This window comes from Mytilus edulis, chromosome 12, assembly GCF_963676685.1.
Source record: "Mytilus edulis chromosome 12, xbMytEdul2.2, whole genome shotgun sequence".
Lineage (NCBI taxonomy): Eukaryota > Metazoa > Mollusca > Bivalvia > Mytilida > Mytilidae > Mytilus > Mytilus edulis.
This window is the reverse complement of record NC_092355.1, coordinates 65200171-65218367: the sequence shown is the minus strand read 5'-3', so window position 1 is coordinate 65218367 and position 18197 is coordinate 65200171. Positions and strand designations below refer to the sequence as shown.

Here is an 18197-nt window from a genome sequence, read left to right as displayed (position 1 = left end):
AACTCCGAATTATACACAAGAAACTAATATTTAAAATCATACAAGACTAACAAAGGCCAGAGGCTCCTGACTTGGGACAGGTGCAAAATTGCGGCGGGGTTAAACATGTTTATGAGATCTCAACCCTCCCCCTATGCCTCTAGCCAATGTAGAAAAGTAAAAGAATAACAATACGCACATTAAAATTCAGTTCAAGAGAAGTCCGAGTCCGATGTCAAAAGATGTAACAAAAGAAAATAAATAAAATGACAATAATACATAAATAACAACAGACTACTAGCAGTTAACTGACATGCCAGCTCCAGACCTCAATTAAACTCATTAACCATGTTTATTATAGATATAATAACAATAAACTAAAATAATACTTACCACTTCTAAATGATTAGGGACTTTCAGGAACTAATTGCAGCTACTGTCCAGGTTATGTTAAACAAATTTTCAGCTCCAACTGATCTGTTCAGTGAAGAGTTTTTATCATTTAAATAAAATGTGAACACATTCTAATCTTTTGGCAGACGTGAATATTCTCATGTGGCATTTATACCTATATGCAAGGGTACCTATATCTGGTGGTGATGATACACAGTGATAATTAACCATTTTTTTCTTCTTTTTGTTTAATTTTGAAAAAAAATGGAATTTAAACTTTTTCAGCATTTTGGAAAAAAATAATTTTGAAAATTTTTCATGTTTTTTTCATTTATTTTATAAGAAGTAAATTTTAAAAGATTTTTTTTTTTAAATATTTAATTATTTTTTTTTTTAATTTTTGAAAAATTTAATTTTTTTGAAATATTTTGCATTTATAAATTTTTTAAACTTTAAAGAAGTTAATTTTAGTTGCCTTCGTCCATGCAAGCATGGACTAAGTTAGCCTTGGTTGCCTTCGTCCATGCATGCATGGACTAAGTTAGGGTTAGTTGCCTTAGTGCATGCATGCATGGACTAAGTCTGTTGTGTTAGTCCATGCATGCATGGACTAAGTTAACGTTAGTTACCTTCGTCCATGCATGCATGGAGTAAGCTTAGTTTCTAAGTTTTCATGTTTACAAATCATGGAAAGGTTTAGCCATACTATCAAGTTTTGCAATTTATTTCCTAAGGTAAGTTATAATGCACAATATGTATGTAAAACATAATTAATAGGTTGAATATGAAAAAAAACAACTAAACAGAAAAAAAAGGTAATTACATCAAATTAAAAAATAATTGAACTAACACCATGAAATTAAGAGGTAAGAAGAAATGGAGGTTTTCTAGAATTGATGTTGATTTCCAGTTTTATTTAATACCTTGTTTAGAGTTAATATCTTTTTGTGCATCAATAAAACCTGAAAAAAAAATGGAAACACACTGCAGACAATATTTTGAAGGAAATGTTGAAGATTTATATCAAGTATTAGGGCAGTTAAAATGACAAAATCTTAACTTGAGAAATTGCATTTAATTTTTCAAATTCATTTACCGAATTGGTAAGACCAATCAAGCATTTAAAATAAATAAAAGTAAGCACTTACAAATACTACTACTTATGTGTAGCTTGGTAGTTGGTATATTGCTGCATATCTGAATTCAGTTGCACAAGTATTATTAACGTATGATAACAATTCAGCCATATATCATTTTAAGAATCCTTACGTATCCGAACGAATGTTTGCTTTGAAAAATATAACCTTGATAATCTATAAAGAAGTTTTTTCAGTTCAACGTTTATTTTTGCAAGTATGCTATGCACATATTAGTCCATAAATATAATGCAATATTGTGATGCAGCTGTCATATTCTTCTTCTTAGGCCGATTTTGAAGGTTTCTAGAAATTAAAAGGTTGCACTTCAACATACGATATCATAAGCAAATCGATTAATAACGTGATAGTGAAATCCAGACATAAACAGGTTTTATGGTAGTGTTCTACAATTTATTGTTTTAGCCCTCTTAATTGTAAAAATAATTTACATTAAAAGTACTACTTGCATTGTAGAGAGAGCATCATATGTTATTATGTAAGATATGCATACGCTATACATTTATTACTTTGGGATACCATACATCAAATTCTATTAATAGTCAACAAAAAGGTGAAAAATGCTACGCTGATGAACAAGTCATCAATATGCTCGAGTTTGTTTTTTTTTGTCGACAGAATCCATGACAAACGTGACGCATCTGCCTCTCATACATTATTAAACGTAACAACAAAATATATTAAAAAATAGGTTTTGGCGTATTGAAAAAAAGAAACAAAACAACATTTTCGAGAAAACTTTACTACTTCCAAATTAAACATGTCAAAGCTAGCTGGCTATTCAAATCAAATATATCAACCACACAACAAGCTAAAGTATGAAATCTTTTGAGTGGCCACTGTCCTTGTTAAGGACCTTATAGTGTAAGCAACAAAATGATCCATTTCACGGGGTAATCCAAAATGTTGAACTAAGTTTTGTTTGTAATTGCTAATTTCTTCAAAACCACTTTTATTTTACACATTGAATATATTGATTATATGTTTTAAAATTTTGCTTTCAATAGAAATGTTGTTAATTTCGGTTGAAAATTTAGTATAACTGAAAAGCTGAAATAATCATACAGAAAAATTACTTAAATACCTACCGCTTTTGTAATATGATATATTCAATGTAGAATCTATACTATAAGTACAATTTTTACCATCAACAAAGAGCGTAATAATTTAATTTTACGTGTTAACGATTTCAAAAACAAAACGGTATCGCAAGGTACCCTGCAAAACACGAAATTTAGAAAATTGTGTCCACGGGATTCATGATTGTAAAATAATATGATTTTTCTATATTTACAAACAAAATTAACCGTGTGTTATCCGGAATTTCAACACTTAAACTAGAGGACTTTTTCGGGACATTGGGCACCCCACTATATGAACATGCACACGAATTGTTTGACAAGTGTGATTATATTTCTTGGTAATGTGATTATTTATATTCATGTCTATCAACATTGTTTGATAATATGGTTTCAAAGTAGCTTGTATTAAGCTAAGTACATTTGTACTGTAGGAAGTGTCTTTTGTTTGTTTTTTCGCCTTGTGTTTTACGGTTTTGTATATAGCTGTTAGGTTAACAATGTCTACCTGTGTCTTACCGTTCGTAATCGTGAAGGATTGAATTTCAATTTATCAAATATTTAATGCTAATATGGAAACATTATCTAAGGCCGTGTTCACACTGACCTAAATGCGGTGTTGTGTTAGTGTAACTCACACGTAAACAAAACATAATTGCGTTCCCATTGATAAAACTCAATGTTTACATGTAGTTTAAATCATGTTTTATCTACACACAGTCGATAGTCGATGTAGGCCTTATGTGGGTTTAGTGTACATAAAACAAGATATTTAAAACACGAATTGTACCATGCAGTCTATTTAAAGAAGAAACGTTTTCTTGATAAAAATATTATTTATATCAATTGTTGATAAAGTTCTTTACAAAATTATGTGTTTAAAGTTGATATTCTTTTGTTTTATATATAAAGGCTATTTATATATATATAAACACTTTACGCATCTTTATTAACCCCTTATCAAGACCCAAAGCATCATTATTGCCACATAATTCATTTGAAAATGTCTTCCCGAATTGACTGGACGTTTGCAGAAACAGGCGCTTTAATAAGCCTATGGCAACAGGACCATATTCAGAAGATGTTTAATAGCATGTGCAGGAAGAAGCCAATTTGGGAAGACATATCAAAACAGTTAAAGATAAAGGGTATTGACAGAACGGGAAAGCAATGTGAAGTAAGAATTCACACAATGACTACAAAATACCGGAAAATTGTAAAGGCAAACAAGGAGAGTGGGGCTTCACCGAAATTCTGTCCCTTCTTTGAGCAACTGGATGAAGTGTTGGGAACAAAAGCCAGTACAGCTCCACCCTGCTTGATTGACTCAGGAATAAAAACATCTGGTAAGAACTTCACAATTTTACATTTACTAGTTTTATAAGTACATATAAGAAAATATGCGTGAAATATTTGCCACTGTTCTATATACCTAATCAACGATTCACGAATAAAAGCGTATTCGGTGATTTTTTTTTGTTTGGCTTGTCTTGCAGATTCCAGAAATTCTCTTACAAATAAAAAAAAGTCAGCAGTAATTTACATTGTATGATTTTTTTTAACATCAAAATCATAGAGAAAATATTGGGTATGATTTCCAATGACACAGTTCTCCACGAGATATAAAAATGAGACAGAAATTAACAAGTATAGGTAACCGTACAGCCTTCAATAATGAGCAAAGCCCATACCGCATAGTCAGCTATAAAAGTCCCCGAAATTACCATGTAACATATTTCAAACGAGAAATCAATGTTTAGACGTATCTGCAAGGAAGTATCGGGACATTGCTCTTGGTTCCAACTCCTGATCGTTTTATTCAACCAAAAGTAATGGATTGAGAAAAACGGAAATAAGTTTCTCAAAATCATCAACTCGCTATAATATATATTTTGCTAAACTTGTATATGTGTATGCTAAGCATATTGTATAATCCTATATTTCCTTTTTTAGTTCCTGAAATGGTTGACGACAACAACAATGAAGTGCCTTGTGAGATGAATGCCGGTTCGGTAACTGTAGTTGACAAAAATGATAACGAAACAGATTGCCAGAAAACAGAAATCAGCCCAGAAAAAAATACAACAACCCAGGCCCAGGATGATAAAGGCAATACTGTATCCAATCCTCGCAGGTAAACTACTGAAAACTAAGCATGGCATTATAATTTTAAAGAGCATACTCTTGTCCGCATAAAAGACCTCTATTTCAATGGGGAACATTTTACGTAAAATAAAATTATCCCATTACATACATTTTCAACATAAATAGGTATCCGTTTTAAATTGGCTGTCATTTCATATAAAACTGCATTTACACGTAGTTCCAATAATTATTTGCATGTCCCCCTTACTTAAAGAGTATTTCATTGCATCGGGGGGGGTTGGCGGGCAAAGCATATATTTTTTTCAGATAGGTCATACGTTTTCATTTTTGTTTGGCTTAATGGTTAATTCGTTTACTCCCTTTCAGAATATCAAATAATTAAACTTTTACCAAATATGATATTTAAAAAAAATTGAAAACCATGTCTTTTGTATTTTTAAGCAACAACGATGACAGAAAATCAAGGAAACGTTCAAACACAGAGGATCTGATGACATCTTTCCTTGAAATGCAACAAAAAAGCGAGGAACGTTTTTTTGAATTTGAAAAGAAAAGAATGGAAATGGAGGCAAAAGAAGAAGAAAATAGACAAAAGAGAGAAGAAGAACAAGAAAAAAAGCAACAAGACTTTTTACTGGAACTAGCTAAAATATTTGCAGCAAAAAAATAAATAAAAAAAGTTATAGATTTTTAGTAATTTTGTTATAATTTATAAATCAAGTGGTCACATCAGTTATTATGACAGAAATTGTACATTTGAATTATAAATACACAAGTCAATTATATATTATCTCTAAACTAAATAGGACGCAACAGCAACCCTGATATTTTCAGCATAGTTGTTTTGATTAATTTGCAAATTGGCAAGAAATACATTATCTTGATCACCAACAACGCCATTAAGCCACTGTTCATTGATACCATCACCATGCACTTCACAAAAGTTATGTAATGTACAACAAGAACAAACAACATAAGGCACACGTACAGTAGCGACATCAAGTCTTTTCAGTAAGCAACGCCATCTCCCTTTCAACCTACCAAATGATCCTTCCACAACCATGCGTGTACTTGAATGCTTGTAATTAAAAGTTTTTTGTTCGTAAGTTAAATTTCCGAAATCGGAAAAAGGTCTCATCAGCCAAGATTTCAAAGGATACGCGGCATCACCCAATAAAAATACAGGTATCTCAGTTCCATTAATATTGACTGTATGTTGAGGAAATAGCTCTCCATTCTCTCCTTGTCGATAAATGTCTGAATTACTAAATATGCGCGCATCATGGACTCGGCCTGGCCATCCGACATAAACATTGGTAAAGCAGTAATTTGCATCAACGACTGCTTGGCATACCATTGAATACCACCCTTTTCTGTTGTAATAATCAGCTGGATTATCACGTGGTGCCACTATAGGTATATGTGTTCCATCTATAGCCCCACCTTCTTGCGGAAAACCGTTGATTCGTCTAAAGTCTCGTATATTCTCAATAAGTCTTTGACCTGTAGGTAGACATATATATTTCGGCATTAAATGGTCCGTTATAACTTTGCAAGTGTCATTTGCAATTGTGCAACACGTCGACCTCCCAACAGCAAATAGGTGCGATATAGTTCTGTATTCTGCATTTGTGGCTAATCGCCATAAAGTAATTGCGACCCTTTTCCTTACAGTTATGCATTTCCTGAAGTTTGTGTTTCTTTTCTCGATGTGGATCTCAAGTTCCGTGCACAAAAAATTGAACGTTTGCTTTGATAGCCTGAAGTTTTCACGAAAGTCATTCTCCTTCCAGGACCCATTTACAACATGTTCCCACCAGTTGTCACTCCTTTGTCTTTGCCAAATACTCCTTGGAGGAGAAATGCCATTGGAAACAAACAAAAATGATAAAAATGCAGTTACCCTTCTTTGCTGCAATATCCTGAACATCTCTATCCTTCTTCTTCTTCTATAAGCTCGCTGCTGCAGCCTACGTTTTTTGTTGCGTAATTGAGAAATCTTTTGTATCTTTAAAGAACTGTATATCATCAAAATGGCTTTCATGACTGCTAGATAACTCGTCCGATAAATATGTATTGAACATTTAAATGACATATAGTTTACAAGTGTGAACAAATCTCATGTACAAGTAACTAAACAATGTGTATAGATGTGAACAAATGTAATGTGAAACTAGTGTACACTTCACTAAACTAATTGTAAACATGTTTACTCTACATAGCGTTTGGTGTGAACACGGCCTAAGCCTATTGAAGATTGAAAAAAACTGTAAAAGAAGTTTGCAAAAAATAATTCACAGCATTCATTATATAAAGTTTTAATTTGAATAGAAAAACCAACGGTCTAATTTAAATCCATATATGTAATCAAATATGTTATACCTGTTCTTTGTGAAACACTCAATTTTATAGAATCTGAAGGAGTTAAAAAATCTTTATCAATATTATAAATGTTATAAACGGATGATTTATTAGTTCAATATATTTTAAGAACATTTATTAAGAACATGCATAAATCTTGCAACAAATTTTGATGATCTTATAGGCACTATGAAAACTATTTTGCAAAACAGATAAAGAAGACTTCAAAGTATTTGTATAGGTAAATGCTCGTCAACCTTATATTTGGTTTCGTTTTCCACAGTTTTATGACTTATACAACTCTGATAAAATATACATTATTGAACTACGTATCTTATCCGGTAAAATAGAGGCAAGAGATACCAGAACGAGATTCACATGTACGATTATAAATGAACTGACACCGTCATGTTAACAAAAGACAATACAAACAAAATACAACATTCACAAAACTTAACATAGCAACTAAAGATTGAGTAAAATTGATACCGCTTGTATTGTCGAAAGTGCGGCAAAAGAAGTTTATTAAAGTCGATAAAAACGAAATCATTAAGCAGGACAGGAATGTTTCTGACAGTGTTGCTCTATATAATAACATATCACGTCTTTTAGAATATTAGATGATGTTTATTTATACTTTTTAATCAACGACATCATTAGAATGAAGTAGATTACATAGTCTTACATGTTCACCAATTGTGTCTATATCATCTTTTAATTCGAATATCATTTACAGATAAACTAAAAAAGTTGTAGAGTGCTAGTGCTCCTTATTTGTTTAATTTTTCTCTATGGACGAGGAGAAAATGGTTATCCATAATGTATGTATAAATATATTGGCTGCACATGTAATGTAATACCAATTTTAAATTACTGAATTACAAATATCTGATTGATTACACTAAACATATTCGAGAGAAATGAGCCGTCAAATCTGTTTTCCATATAGAAAACAGAAGATGTGGAATGATTGCCAATGAAACAACTCTCCACAGATACCAATTGACACATAGATTAACTATTATAGGTCACTATACGGCCTTCAACAATGAGCAAAGCTTATTCCGCATAGTCAGCTATAAAATGCCTCAAAATGGCAAATGTAAAACAATTCAAACAAGAACACTAACGTCAACATCTATGTACAAATATTCAAAGAAAAAAAAATGTGTTAAACATAAAAAAATGTCAACCACTGAATTTCAGGCTGGTAACTTAATACAGACACACACATATAGAATATGTTAGGGTTAAACATGTAAGCGGGATCCCAACCCTCCCGTAACCTGTGTCAATGGTGTAACAGTACAATATAAAAACAAACTCTAAAAATCAGTTTAAAGAGGCTTAACTCATAAGTTGGATACAAACAAAAAAAATGTTTACATATGAAATAAATTTAAACAGTCTGAAAGACAAGACCAAAACAATGAAAAAAACAATCTGATCTAATGCATTATTGCCACATTTGTAATTATAGTGATAGGTGGTATCTTTTATTAGCTCTTACTTCTAGTTTTGTGACTTTTGGTTTATAAGTATCATATTTGAAAACCGAAAAGGTAGTACCCTACAACCGGTTATAGTATATGTCAATATGCAAATTTTAATGAGAAAAAAGATTAAATAATGGAAAAAAGAACGCTTCTTTCACGCCAACGTTTGACCTAAGTATGGGTCTGCTTTTGTTTACATCAGTTCTCTGTATAACATGCGGCTACGCTTCAGAACATACTCTTGGTACTTCGTGGTCTTGACATTTCCATTGCTATAGATATGAACGTACATAATTTATGATATCCAAATATACGGGTATTTTCATTTTGTGCGATATGCCAAATTGTTGTTTTACGTTAAGATACACTCTGAAGAATTATGAATTACAAATTCATAAGAAAATATCCATTTTGACTTAATCAATTTCCGTGTTAATGATTAAGAAAAAGAAATTTAACAATTATTTTTTTCTTATTTCTAATACTTATCCACAATCCATAGAAATTATGAAAAATAAATATTGTAATTACCTTGCTGTTATCACAGTCCCGTCTTACAATTCATTCCAATTACCCTACGATGTTTTACATAATATTGCGTATCTAATAATTTTTCTGTTTACCTTATACATGTACACTGTCGTTATAATGGAAAATACTGCATTATTAAACTTCTTTATAATGTTATAAAATGTTGACTAACTTTAGATATGTTTACTCTGCACTTGATATTGAAATGTCATAATAAGTATGATTATACCTTATATATTCATTAGGTGTTTCAAATTTGTCTTAGTCTGCATATCATTTTTATTGCATTTAATTCAAACCACAAAAGAAATCATATCGATCTGTAACCAAATACTCTTTGCAAATCAGAACTTAACTATGGAATATATCTTTCATTTTGATTTATTATACGATTACATGCCAATGAAAAAAAAGTACTTATGCATAATATTTGTACATTACTTTTTATTATACGGTTGAAAATAGCATATTATGAAGATTGTAACTTATATTAGAGTCACTCAAATTTCCGTTATATTGACAAAAATGTGCGAGCAAAACAAAATAACATCATAGGTAAACATGAAAAAACAGAAGAGTACATCAATCAACATTATGTTATAATTATAATCACTATGACCACAAAGTAATAGAATGATGCATAGGAAACGCACAAGATCAGAAATGTCACAGAAGTATACAAAAATAAACGAATCATCCGTACGATTTGCAGTCTTCAAAAAAGAACTCCAAAAAGCAAATAGTGCTACTTTTATGAATTTTTATTTCTGTTATTATGTATATTATTTTTAACTTCTCTGTAACCATTGTATTTGCATGGTTGTATGAGAATAAACTATCTATCTACACGATTATCGCTCACTTGTTTAATTGCTTTAGTTTTTTCTACATTTATCCGTTCGCAAAAATCAGAAAATCTTAAATGGAGATCACAAGCTTTTTCTATTCATTTTGATTATTTCATATTTCATCAGCATTGCTTTGTATATATCTTATATTTTCTTGTTTTATCATTGTAACATAATGATATATACGAGAGAGGGACGAAAGATACCAGAGGGAAAATCAAATTCATAGATTGACAATTAACTGACAACGTCATGACTAAAACTGAAAAAGACAAACAATAGTAAAGACACAAGATATAAAACTGAAGACTAAGCAACACGAACCCCTAATACAACTGGTAGTGACTGCAGGTGCTCTGGAAGAGTAAAATGATTCTGCTCCACTTGTGGCACCGTCGTGTTGCTTTCACAAATCCGAATTGCTTATGTTAATACAAATCCGAATTGCTTCTACGAATTATCAACGATCTATCTTCACAACCAACATGTCTCAACAGTTAAACATACATTTGGAGTTATGGCAAAAAATGTGTGACGAAAGACAATTCATATTATGTCTTTGAATATCCAGGGGTGAATTATAAACGGCTAATATACATTGATAATAACAAATATGAAATAACAAATACACCATATGACCATGATCAGATGATAAAATGCACTATAAAACCTATTAATTTTTTTTTAAATTAATCTTAACGTATTACGGATTAATTTTTGAGTTTTTGAAAGAACACGTGTTTTAAATGTGGAACTTTATTTTTATTATGATATATTGAAAACAAATATTTAATTTTGTATGCCAATAAAACATGTAAACATGGACAGTTGAAGTTATTTCATACATACAATATATAAAATTAAAAAAACAAATACGCACAACTTTAACATTTTTAAAGGACGATCAAAGGGTTGCAAAAGAGACAAGGGGGATTTTGAAACAAATAATTGAAAATGAAACGACAACGTCACTAACGTCAAAGGTAGAGATACTTTTCTAATTTGCATAGCAACCATTTTGCCTTATCATGATGACAACCATTAAAATAGGAATATACATGCCCTTTAAATAAAAATGTCTACATCCTATGTCGAATCACTAATTTGTCCGCATACAAGTGAATTGTACAAGTTCTTTTGCTTCTTCTCGTGTACAAATGAACATTGTCCACTTTGAAAAATGTTAGGCCTCTTTAGCTTAAAAATCGGAAGCCTAACCGTAGTATAATTGCTATATATATTTAATAACTAATATCTTATAAAGTCCTAAAAAGCAAGATTCAAAATAGAAATTAAGATACAACATCACTTGTTCATGATTTTTCGGCATAAAGGGAAACACCTTATAGGTTGAATTGTATAGTTAAATAAGTTTTAATTTACCGTCTTTCTTCCTAACTGTTTTAAAAACATGATGATTTTAACCTTCCCGTTTTGCAAAAAGTAAATGTTTAAGCGTTTGTCTTAGAATTATTCAACATTTTTTGTAAATATCCGCCAGAGGAAATTTTCAAAGGTTCATGACTGAAAATGACTGGATAATCCGCGAATTAGACATAGTATCCTTGTATTTCCTAGCATGATTTCCTTGATAGAGGATTGATTCTCACGAGGAAGCTATTAAACCAAGAGTTCCAACTGGTGAAGTTGAAATCATCCCGTCGTAAATTTTAGGGACGCCATCACGAGTTGGTTGACCGTTGTGGAATAACCGTTTCGCAGATGATATCGGATATGTTCCTTATGTCGTAACTACCGTACCCTTTACCTTTTCACGAATGTAACCTTCCGAATAAGACTATTTACCGGATTTGTAAAAACATAAGCAACACGATGGGTTGTAGAAACTGCTTACCCTTCCGGAACACCTGAGATCAACCCAAGATTTTGGTGGCGTTCTTTTTGCTTAGTCTTTGGTTTTCTATGTTGTGTCTTCTTTACTATTTTTTTAGTGTTTATCTTTTTATTTTTAGCCATGGCGTGTTCAGTTTATTTTCTATCCATGCGTTGTGTTAAATATAAACTAGGAAATATAAGTTTTTTTTGTTCACGCATCGTTGTCAACTGTGATACGTTTGAGATATTAAGCTAGCTATAAAACCAGGTTCAATCCACCATTTTCTGCCAAGTCATGAATATGACAGTTGTAATATATTCGTTTGGTGTATTTCATATTTTGATTTTTACATTTGATTAAGGACTTTCCGTTTTGAATTTTGCACGGAGTTCAGTATTTATTGTGATTTTACTTTTTCCTTACAGATTATTTCTAGTAAATCAGAATACTTGTTGATCACCAGGTACAACAGCGAGTAAATGAATATAAAACCATTATATCTTTTTTTTTCGAGAAACACAACTAAGGTAAAATAACGTAGAGATACGAAAACTTCATCTCAGTCTCGTACTAATTTTTTGCCATAAATTTTTTTTTTTTTCAATACCTATGCATATATCATCGATAAACACATTTGATTTATTTGAATCAGGTTAATTCCCTTTCACTGTCAATTTTGATATACCATAATGTCTTTATAAATATAATTTGCAACTTTAATGCATTATTGCATCATTCTATACATTTTATTTGATAATATTGTTGTGCCTGGACACACTGTTTGCATCATTCCAACAGGATAATTTAAGAAATAATTAATGGAGGCTTGAATATATTGTGATTTTACCACGAGCTGTCCCTTTATGACAAATATTGATGATCGTTTTATAACACTGGTTATCTTTTTTCACAAGATGAATTGAGACTTCAGCATACTCAAGATGTTTTTAATTATAACTACGATCAAACTCCAAAGCAATGGGGCAGTTGCTACGCTAAACTAATGAAGTCAACGAAGCGTAGTGCAAACTCCTAAGCAATGGGGACGTTGCTATGATCAATTGTAAAGGTCAACGAAGCGTAGTGCAAACTCCTAAACAATTGGGACGTTGCTATGCTAAACTAATAAAGTCAACGAAACGTAGTGCAAACTCACTAACAATGGGTATGTTGCTATGCTAAACTAATAAAGTCAACAAAGAGTATTGCAAATTCCTAAACAATGGGGACGCTGCTATGCCAAACTAATAAAGTCAACGAAGCGAAGTGCAAACTTCTAAACAATGGGGACGTTGCTATGCTGAACTATTGAAGTCAAAGAAGCGTAGTGCAAACTCCCAAACAATGGGAACGTTGCTACGTTAAACTAATAAAGTCAACAGAGCGAGGTGCAAACTTCTAAACAATGGGGACGTTGATATGCTAAACTAATAAAGTCAAGGAAGCGTAGTGCAAACTCCCAATTAATGGGGACGTTGATACGCTAAACTAGTAAAATCAACGAAGCGTAGTGCAAACTCCTCAACAATGGGAACGTTGCTACGCTAAGCTAATAAATTCAACCAAGTGTAGTGTGAACTACCAAACACTGGGGACGTTGCTATGCTAAACTAATAAAGACAACGTAGCGTAGTGCAAACAATTGGGACGTTGTCATGATAAACTAATAAAATCAACGAAGCGTAGTGCAAATAATTGGGACGTTGTTATGATAAACTAATAAAGTCAACGAAGCGTAGTGCAAACTCAAAAACAATGAGGGGGTTGCTACGCTAAACTATTAAAGAAAACGGAGCGTAGTGCAAACTCCTGAGCAATGGGGACGTTCAAACGCTAAACTAATAAAGTCAACGAAGCGTAATGCAAAATCGTCAACAATGGAGACGTGGCTATGGTACACTATTAAAGTCAACTAAGTGAAGTGCAAACTCCCAAACAATGATATGGGTACGTTGATACGCTAAACTATTACAAACAATGAAGCGAAGTGCAAACTCCCAAACAATAGTGACGTTGATAAGCAAAACTTATAAAGTCAACGAAGCGTAGTACAAACTGTGTTTCAATGGAAACATTGCTATGATAAACTTATAAAGTCAACGAAGCGTAGTGCAAACTCCCTAACAATGGGGACGTTGCTACTCTGAACTATTAAAGTCAACGAAGCGTAGTGCAATCTTCAAAACAATTGGAACGTTGAAAAGCTAAACTAATAAGGTCAACGAAGCGTAATGCAAAATCGTTAACAATGGAGACGTGGCTATGGTAAACTATTAAAGTCAACTAAGCGAAGTGCAAACTCCCAAACAATACTTACGTTGCTATGCAAAACTATTAAAGTCAAGGAAGCGTAGTGCAAATTCCCAAACAATGGGAACGTTGATACGCTAAACTAATAAAGACAATGACGCGACTTTCAAACTACCAAACAATAGTGACGTTGCTATGCAAAACTTATAAAGTCAACTAAGCGTAGTGCAAACTCCCTAACAATGGGGACGTTGATACTCTGCACTATTAAAGTCAACGAAGCGTAGTGCAATCTTCCAAACAATGGGGACGTTGCTATGCTAAGCTAATAAAGTCAACATAGCGTAGTGCAAACTCCCAAATGATGGGGACGTTGCTATGCTAAGCTAATAAAGTCAACATAGCGTAGTGCAAACTCCCAAATGATGGGGACGTTGCTATGCTAAACTATTAAAGTCAACAAAGCGTAGTGCAAACTCCCAAACAATGGGGACTTTGCTATGCTAAACTATTAAAGTCAACGAAGCGTAGTGCAAACTCCTAGACAATGGGAACGTTGCTTTGCTAAACTATTAAAGTCAACGTAGCGTAGTGCAAACTCCTAAACAATAGTGATGCTGCTATGCTAATCTAATAAAGTCAACGAAGCGAAGAGCAAACTCCCAAACAATGGGGACGTTGCTATGCTAAACTAATAAAGTCAACAAAGCGTTTTGCAATCTCCTAAACAATCGGGATGTTGCTGCGCTAAACTATTAAAGTCAACTAAGCGTAGTGCAATCTCCACAACATTTGGTACGTTGCTATGCTAAACTAATTAAGTCAACGAAGCGTAATGCAAACTCCAAAACAATGGGGACGATGCTGCGCTAAACTAATAGAGTCAACGAAGCGTACAGCAAATTGTGCAACAATTGGGACGTTGCTATGATAAACCTATAAAGTCAACGAAGCGTAGTGCACACTCCGAAACAACGTGGACGTTGCTTTGCTACAATAATAAGGTCAAAGTTGCGTAGTGCAAACTCCCAAACAATGGGGACGTTGCTATGCTAAAATATTAAAGTCAACGAAGCGTAGTGCAAACTTCTAAACAATAGGGACGTTGCTATGCTAAACTTAGAAAAAGTAGCGTACGTAGCAGAGTGCAAATTCCTAAACAATGGTGATATATCTATGCTTAACTATTAAAGTTAACGAAGCGTAGTGCAACCTCACAAGCAATGGGGACGTTACTATGTTAAACTATCAAAGTCAACGAAGCGTAGTGCAAACTCCGAAGCAATGGGGACGTTGCTATGTTAAACTTATAAAATCAACGAAGCATATTGCAAACTTCTAAACAATGAGGACGTTGCTATGTATACTACACTATGAAAGTCAACGAAGCGTAGTGCAAACAATTGAGACGTTGTTATGATAAACTAATAAAGTCAACAAAGCGTAGTGCAAACTCCAAAACAATGGGTACGTTGCTATGCTACACTAATAAAGACAACGTAGCGTAGTGCAAACAATTGGGACGTTGTTATGATAAACTAATAAAGTCAACAAAGCGTAGTGCAAACTCGAAAACAATGGGTACGTTGTTACGCTAACCATTACAGTAAACGAAGCGTAGTGCAAACTCCTGAGCAATGGGGACGTTGAAACGCTAAACTATTAAAGACAACGAAGCGTAGTGTAAACAATTGGGACGTTGTTATGATAAATTAATTAACTCAAGGAAGCGTATTGCAAACAATTGGGACGTTGTTATGATAAACTAATAAAGTCAACGAAGAGTAGTGCAAACTCCAAAACAATGGGTACGTTGCTATGCTAAACTAATAAAGACACTGTAGCGTAGTGCAAACAATTGGGACGTTGTTATGATCAACTCATAAATTCAACGAAGCGTAGTGCAAATAATTGGAACGTTGATATGATAAACTAATAAAGTCAACGAAGCGTAGTGCAAACTCCAAAACAATGAGGGGGTTGCTACGCTAAACTATTAAAGTAAACGAAGCGTAGTGCAAACTCCTGAGCAATGGGGACATTGAAACGCTAAACTAATAAAGTCAACGAAGCGTAATGTAAAATCTTTAACAATGGAGACGTGGCTATGGTAAACTATTAAAGTCAACTAAGCGAAGTGCAAACTCCCAAACAATACTAACGTTGCTATGCAAAACTATTAAAGTCAAGGAAGCGTAGTGCAAATTCCCAAACAATGGGTACGTTGATACGCTAAACTTTTAAAGACAATGAAGCGTAGTGCAAACTCCCAAACAATAGTGACACTTGCTATGCAAAACCTATAAAGTCAACGAAGCGTAGTACAAACTGTGTATCAATGGGGACATTGCTACGCTACACTAATAAGGTCAACGAAGCGTAGTGCAAACTCCAAAACAATGAGGGGGTTGCTACGCTAAACTATTAAAGTAAACGAAGCGTAGTGCAAACTCCTGAGCAATGGGGACATTGAAACGCTAAACTAATAAAGTCAACGAAGCGTAATGTAAAATCTTTAACAATGGAGACGTGGCTATGGTAAACTATTAAAGTCAACTAAGCGAAGTGCAAACTCCCAAACAATACTAACGTTGCTATGCAAAACTATTAAAGTCAAGGAAGCGTAGTGCAAATTCCCAAACAATGGGTACGTTGATACGCTAAACTTTTAAAGACAATGAAGCGTAGTGCAAACTCCCAAACAATAGTGACACTTGCTATGCAAAACCTATAAAGTCAACGAAGCGTAGTACAAACTGTGTATCAATGGGGACATTGCTACGCTACACTAATAAGGTCAACTTTGCGTAGTGCAAACTCCCAAACAATGGGGACGTTGCTATGCTAAACTATTAAAGTCAACGATCGTAGTGCTAATTCATGAGAAATGGGGACGTTACTATGCTAAAATAATGCATTCAACGTTGTGAAGTGCAAACTCCTAATCAATGATGGTGTTTGTTGCTCTAATCTATCAAGTCAACGTAGCGTTTCCACTGTTTTGTATTTTGGAATAGAATCAGTTTTAACTTTGTAATCAATTGATGATGGGGAACGTAGACAATTATTACTCTGGAGACAGTAAAGAAAAATAAATTACAGCTGGAGTGTTTAAAAGCAAATCATTAATTTGACAAAAAAAGGCATTAGAAATATCAATTACAGTTATCTACTTTTTGTATTTGTAACGTGGAATATAATAAGTCGTACCTTTGTTATCCATTGATGTTAAAGGGAGGTAGCAATTATTACTTTGAGACCAATATATAAAAAATGTTTTATATATCTTTTATAATGTCAGCAATCGCATTTAAAAGTAAATTCATTTGACAAAAACAAGCAGAGTAATTAATTACATCAAATTGACAAAAATATAAAATGTTTAACTACAATCAAACTCCTAAACAATGCTGATGTTGCTACGCTAAATTATTAAAGTCAATGTAGCGAAGCGAGGATGAAGTTTCCCCTGTTTTGAAGTATGAAATACAATGAGTCGTACTTTTGTAATCCATTGATCGATGTTACGTAGGTAGTTATTACTCCCCAGACTAATAAAGAAACAATGTTTCATATAACTTATTGAACTGTCGTGTTTAAAAGCAAATGCATTTCACAAAAAAAGTCAGAAAAATTCATTATAGTTATCAAATAGATTAAAATATAAATGCTATTTAGTATTTGCTTTTAAACATTCTAAGTTTAAATACAGTTTTTCGTTGTTTTAGAAATGCAAGTGTATGTTATCGCTTTGATATATAGCTTTTTTTTTCAAAACTTTCAAAATGCAGAAATTGTTGCTGGGAATTTACAAACGAGACACGAAATTTTCATAGTAGAAAAGAATAAGAAAAGCCGGTCAGTGGCTCTCACATCTCTGGGGAAAATGTCTCAACTCAACAAAAAAGGCATTAGAAATATCAATTACAGTTATCCACTTTTTTGTAATTGTAGTGTGGAATACAATAAGTCGTACCTTTGTTATCCATTGATGTTAAAGGGAGGTAGCAATTATTACTTTGAGACCAATATATAAACCATGTTTCATATATCTTTAATAATGTCAGCAATCGCATTTAAAAGTAAATTCATTTGACAAAAACAAGCAGAGTAATTAATTACATCAAATTGACAAAAATATAAAATGTTTAACTACAATC

General features: G+C 32.9%; 2 protein-coding genes across 2 annotated transcripts; one reads left to right on the top strand and one right to left on the bottom strand.

Moving 5' to 3' along the window:
• Positions 1 to 3547: 3547 nt before the first annotated feature.
• LOC139498935 (uncharacterized) lies at positions 3548 to 5499 on the top strand. The gene is made up of 3 exons (XM_071287528.1): positions 3548 to 3954; positions 4562 to 4742; positions 5156 to 5499. The coding sequence occupies exons 1-3, from the start codon at positions 3612 to 3614 to the stop codon at positions 5382 to 5384; spliced, it is 753 nt and encodes a 250-aa protein (XP_071143629.1). The 5' UTR covers positions 3548 to 3611; the 3' UTR covers positions 5385 to 5499.
• Positions 5500 to 5507: 8 nt separating this feature from the next.
• LOC139497778 (uncharacterized) lies at positions 5508 to 6758 on the bottom strand. Its single transcript, XM_071286013.1, has one exon. It carries the CDS (start codon positions 6756 to 6758, stop codon positions 5508 to 5510), a length of 1251 nt encoding a protein of 416 aa, XP_071142114.1.
• Positions 6759 to 18197: the final 11439 nt, after the last annotated feature.